The sequence below is a fragment of the Cyprinodon variegatus genome, unplaced genomic scaffold (assembly GCF_000732505.1).
Source record: "Cyprinodon variegatus isolate N-32 unplaced genomic scaffold, C_variegatus-1.0 Scaffold1556, whole genome shotgun sequence".
In the NCBI taxonomy this organism is placed as follows: Eukaryota; Metazoa; Chordata; class Actinopteri; order Cyprinodontiformes; family Cyprinodontidae; genus Cyprinodon; species Cyprinodon variegatus.
Genome location: NW_015152009.1, coordinates 45,335 through 51,290, shown reverse-complemented (window position 1 = coordinate 51,290; position 5,956 = coordinate 45,335). Strand labels below are relative to the sequence as shown.

The following is a 5,956-nucleotide window of genomic DNA, read 5'->3' as shown; positions in this document are numbered from 1 at the left end:
TTAACCTGTGCAGATTGGACTCACCTGGTTCAGTGGCTGGGTAGAATAAATACATGATTTAGAGATGACTTGATGTCTGTACATCTTCCACCTCTGTGCGAAAGCCATCCCTCGCACCAAGCATGCTCGTAGCGACAGTAAAGAGGAAAACTGACTTTAACAGGAAGAAACGTCCAGTATGATGAATAAGGAAATGTTGGAGGGCATGCAGCCCCTTGCCTCAGCACATGACAAACAAAAGGATTGTTTTTCAGGTGCCGCTACATTTGCTTGACATTTTAATCCCAATGCCAGTGAACAAAATATTAATGGAAACATTATAAACTGTGTATTTCATGCCACACCAGTAGTAGGCGAAGGTTTTGAAATTTCAAAAAAACTTTAGCTTGAAAATATGCCACCACAATGATCTTCTCTATACTTAAAGATTAAATGTTTGCTGTTCCCACGGCAAAGCAGACGAGGGTGTGTTCTGTAAAATACCTCCGGACGTTTTGAGTCTGATATTGAGGCTGTCAATAGTCACTGCTGCCCCCTCTGGTTTAGAGGGGAACTGCCTGCCCGGTGTCACAATGGTGAAGACTCATTAAAAAAATCCTGTATCCAGATTATGTTCTAAATCACCAAATCAGCCTTGAAAGAAATGTCATTAAAATCCGATCATAACTTTTCAAGTTATAATGTAGACGGACAGACAGACAAAACATAACCTCCTTGGCGGAGGTAATTACCTAAAAAAAGGTTTTGTGCGTTAATAACAATAGCACTCTATTTACTATCGAATTGCTAGAAATTCTAAAACCAATTTAAAATGTAAAATGTATTATTTTCCAGTAATCCCTCTTTTTATACATGCGGCTTATTTCCCCTGCTTCTAAAATAGATTTTCATCAACCGTTTAGTTACAAACCAAACAGCAGGAGAGTTAAAACACTTTGAGTTCTCTTATTTCTACATGTTGTCTTGTAATGTTCTTAGTTTGGTATGTTTTGTAAATATAGTCCTTTTCAAAACGTGGTGTTTTATCTCAAGGTGACATCTAGTAAAAGAATATCTTCTTATATAATTAGCTTTTAGGTAGAGATCAGAATTCTCTAAAGTTAGTATAAACATGCTAACATTTTTACACAGATTAGGAATCTTGTACAAACTTCTTATCAGGCACATAGTTTAGTTTAAATTTGTACTACAAATGTTCTCTTAGGATCCTCTAATAAAAATTTTTGCTTTTTAAAAATATTGTAAGAGTGTAACAATCATAATTTAGGATTTATTTTTTTTTTGTATTCATTTACAGCAGAGCCAACCAGGAGACGAAGGCAATGACAAAGAATCAGATGTGACAAAAGACACAGAAAAGCTACAAAGCAAATCAGTGAGTCTGTTTTTATTTTGTTCATTTTTTCTCTTAACATTTAATCCAAGGCTGTGATGATCTTTATGAAATGTATTTCTGGGATCTCCGTCTGTCTGAATGCTATCACTGTGTCAAATAAGCTCTTGTAATACGGACTGAGTCTGTTTAGTTCGGATCTATCCTTCCCAGTTCCTGCTTCCCTGTTGACTCCGTCAGGCCAAACCCATGCAAAGGACATGTGACGCCCTCTGGCTATTTAAAAGGGAGTTTGTGGCAAAGCTCAACGTCTTTTAGTCACATGAGGATTAATCTCTCATTATTCTGATTTGGTTGAATTTGTTGACGCTTGATGTGGATTTTTAAACTGAGTAATGAGAGCCAAAAGTAGATTATAGTCATTCTTTACTCAGTATGGTGGAATTGAGTGGTGCAGTTGAACATTAGAACAGCCGTACTTCCATACGGATGTTTCCTGATGAGACAATGATCCCGGTGTTAAAAAGCCAACTGGAGCTTGTTTGTCTTAGATTCAGCTCTTTGATTCGAACACCTGTGACGTTATGAAATGTGGTTTTTCAGGCTTTTCATGTGACGTGCTCCAACATACGATGACTCTACCCGTTTCTTTTTCAGGCTAAAGGAAAAAAACACAAGCACCATCTGTTCATACCACAGATTGGATTCAAGGTAAATAAATTCAGCACTAATGTCACATTATCAAGGTTAATTCTTTGTAGACACAGTCTGTGTAACTTTGTTTGATAGTCAGACTTTAAGCTAATTTCTGAGAGCAAGCGGGAAAGAAGGGAGTGAATTTACCTGGAAAGTCATTTTTTTTATGCTTGAAGCGCCTCTATCTATATATTCTTATTTTAACAAAGAAAGTATTTCTTGATTCATTTCTCTTTATTTGGTTGCTAAAGTTAACACTGGGTTGTAAAAGCATTGAGGAGGCCTCACCCACTTTGTGTAGGGAAACATGATTTTATAAAAAAGAAACCCCGTAACCGCGCCTTAAGGATAACAATGGGTTGCTATCCAGAGAGCCATTATCTGCTTTGAAGCTTCATGAACTAAAGAGCTTTTAAATCAGTTTTATTTTCATTTATTTCTTCTTTTCTCTCTGGGCTGCTTTTGATCTTTTAAACTTTGATCAATTGTTCTACATTGAACAGAAATGATTTCTTATTATTGTTGTTTTTTTAGTATTTATGTCTTATTATTGCTATTATTTATTATTATATGATTATGATTTTATTTGATATTTAGACCATCTAAAATAAGGCAAGTCTTAAAAATTAAATTGGCTGCATGGGCTATAATGCTTAAATCTAATGTCTTGTTCTATCAATTGAGGTGTTGTGTATCTCCTCATTTTATGAACATCTGTTTGCAGGGTATTATTAAACATTTAGATGTAATGCAGATTTGTTTATCCGTTTCTTATTGTGGATTTTAGGCTGGATCTGATGAGGAAGAGTCTTTATCCAAAGAGGAAAATGAGGATGAGGATGAAGACAAACCAGAGAAGGTCTGACTTGCCTCTTTTTTTAATGCATTATCTACAAGTCAGTAATAGATATAATCTGAGCTAACGCCAAATATTGGAACTTTTCTGCATTTAATTTTAAAAGAAAAATTTGTCATCAGACTTTTTGTTTTTTTTTGTTTGTAGGCCAAAGTCAAGAAGCCCAAGAAGCATAATCCTTTCATGCCTCGAGTCAAAGTAAGGCTCAGAAATGTTTCTTTCCATGTCGACGTGTCCCGTATTATAGAAAAGATCTGAGATTGTTAAATTCTGCCTGATGGTTTTCTTAAATCACTACTGAGTTCAATTTTTACTGTTCCTGTGAATCTGATATTAGAAAATACCAGAATTTAGGCAAACTGAACTATTTTGGTTTCCTTTGCATTCATCTTTAACTAATGCATGACCATAGTTCTTCAAATAGCACCCAGCTTTGTGATTATTCTGATTATCAGCATGTTTAATAGATATAAATGAAAGACCAGCAGCTGAATGTTTTCTATTTCTAACTTTTGTGTTTTTTGTGTCAGGCTGCATCTGATGATGAAGGGTTAAAAGATGAAGAAGAAATTAGAGACGAAGAGGAGAAGGAGAAACCAGAGAAGGTCAGTTTTATTTTTGACCATTTTGTTTGTCTGTTTGATAAACGGCTAAAGATAGATCATTTCTGTAATTAAAACCAAAACAGTGAAATATGTTGGGGTTTTTTTTGTTTTTAGCCCAAAGTCAAGAAACCCAGACAACACAATCCCTTTATGTCTCGGCTCAAGGTAAAACCTAGAAATATGGTTTGTTCAAATTGGTTTCTGCCATTGCTTCTGTATCCCAGAAAGATTTCAAAATGCTCTTTTCTGTTTAATGAAATAATCGTAAAAGTTTTTTGTTTTTTTTACGTCTCCTCAGATTTTTATCAAAATCTTCTTTACTAAATATTCAACCAAAGATACTATAAATGAAGGAAAGTGGCCTCATGGTTTCCTTTCAGTTCTCTTTTTCATAAAGTGTCAGTAGATTTATAAACCCAAAGAGCTTTACGGGAAACCAAAGAAACCCAAAAAGTAAAGCCTGAGCATAAAGTAACTGTTCAAAGTAGAGCTCGTTTCAGAGTTAAGAAGCACAAAACCTGAAAGACATTAAAAGCCAGACATAAAATGTTGTTTTTTCATCTGTTTTCTTTAATAACTACCAGGCTGCATCTGATGATGAGGGGCTAAAAGATGAAGAAGAGTCGTCATCCAAAGGGGAAACTAAAGATGAGAACAAAGACAAACCAGAGAAGGTCAGTTGCTTTTTTTAAAATGTGTTTTTTTTTTTGGGGGGGGGGTTTGCATGTCAGGAACACATTTATATGACTTCAAGTTACTATTTGAGTCCTTCTGTAAATTTATATTTGTTGTTTATTTTCTTTAGCCTAAAGCCAAGAAGCCAAAGCAGCATAATCCTTTCATGCCTCGGCCCAAGGTAAAGCTCAAAATATCTGCCTGAGTACGCAAAGTCTCACCAAGATCAAACGGTTCCATCGGTTTTAATAAAACATTTGGTGAAAGTCTGTTTCATTTTCTAACTCAATATACTTTCATTTAAGCTTCCCCATCAAGGCTTACCTTTACTTCATATATATATATATTTTTAACATGGATCATATAGATATTTACACAAGAAGAAGCAGTGTGTGTACTGCAACTGCTGGAATTGTGAGTTTCAACTAATATTGCAAATGTCTGTTTTTGTATTTTTTTATTATTACATCAGGCTGCGTCTGATGATGAAGGGCTGAAAGACGAAGAAGACTCATCATCCAAAGAGGAAACGAAGGATGATGAGGACAAGGAAGTTACGGAGAAGGTGAGGTTTTTATTTCAAAAGGTAACTTTGAAAGAGTTTAATTTTATTGAGATGGAATAATCTTGTTTTTTGTTCTAGCCTAAAGTCAGGAAACCCAAGAAACACAATCCTTTCATGCCCCGGTTAAAGGTAAGGCTAAACAAAATGGACCTTACACAATGGTCCCATATTTACATGTCTAAAACATTTGTTGCTTACAAAAATCTGTATTTTATTATTTTCTATTATTCTGTAGTAGATGGAGACCAATATCAGCCCATTTTTGTTGGATATTTGCGTTTATTTTCTTGTATCTGTACTGACCAGAGATGGGGGATCTGGAGCCGTCAAGTCACTGAACCAGGTGAGTCCAATCTGCACAGGTTAATTCACTCTGCAGATTGGATTCATTTGCTTTTAGTGGCTGGGTAGAACAAATACATGACATGGAGATGACTTGTTGACTCTAGATCCCCCAACTCTGTGAGCGATGAATGCATTGTTTGCAGTTTAATTGACGCATTCAGCTGCCATGCCTTGAGATCGCGTGAAGGGCATGCTTTGCTGCTTCATCCATTTGCTATTTAATGTATTCTCTTATATTTGCTAATGTTTCTTGTTGTTTAAATGTAGACTGTAACATTTGTTATCATTGTGTCATTTTGATCATTTAAATGGAGGAAGAGAAACCAGTATTGTCTAAAACAATCAGCCGATCAAAATTGGCAGCACCTATTGGAGATCAGATGGACTGATGCCAAAACACTGGCTTTTTTAAAATAAAGCCTGTGCTGTATAGGTTGAACTCTTCTCTGTTGAGTGCATTGTAAAACCAGAATTTCAGCAAGCTGGCCTCAGATTTAGATTTAGTTTTTGTTTGACTAGTGTGTGTGTGTGTGTGTGTGTGTGTGTGTGTGTGTGTGTGCAAAAAAGCAGAAGCAGGTCAAAACATTACAACATTGGATTCTTTACTGTTTAGGTTAAAAGTTGCAGTATAAACTTCCACAATAATCTTATAAACGAGAATGAAGGTGTGATGTCTATTTTCTTGTTTGTTTTTTTTTAAACAATATACATACACCCAGTATTTTGTGTAACAATGAAAAAACAAAATACTTATCCTTTCGAAAGTTATCTGTAGTGTCTATACTAATGCATATTAGAACATAATGCTCAAAAGTAAAATACATCAAGTTTCCAGTAGCTTCCATGTCAGGTTTCTAGCAGCTTGCATGTCAGGTTTCTAG

The 5,956-nt window shown here is 35.3% G+C and overlaps 1 protein-coding gene across 1 annotated transcript in view; it reads left to right on the top strand.

The window, feature by feature from the left end:
• The window catches only part of LOC107103897 (glutamic acid-rich protein-like), a 17,473-nt gene extending 12,277 nt beyond the window's left edge, over positions 1-5,196 (top strand). The window contains exons 27-37 of the mRNA XM_015403747.1: positions 1,298-1,375; positions 1,991-2,044; positions 2,817-2,888; positions 3,033-3,083; positions 3,416-3,490; positions 3,605-3,655; positions 4,075-4,164; positions 4,296-4,346; positions 4,638-4,730; positions 4,809-5,073; positions 5,180-5,196. Of these exons, the coding sequence (XP_015259233.1) occupies positions 1,298-1,375; positions 1,991-2,044; positions 2,817-2,888; positions 3,033-3,083; positions 3,416-3,490; positions 3,605-3,655; positions 4,075-4,164; positions 4,296-4,346; positions 4,638-4,730; positions 4,809-5,073; positions 5,180-5,196 (897 nt within the window). The remainder of the gene's footprint in view (positions 1-1,297; positions 1,376-1,990; positions 2,045-2,816; positions 2,889-3,032; positions 3,084-3,415; positions 3,491-3,604; positions 3,656-4,074; positions 4,165-4,295; positions 4,347-4,637; positions 4,731-4,808; positions 5,074-5,179) is intronic.
• The last annotated feature ends 760 nt before the right edge of the window (positions 5,197-5,956 follow it).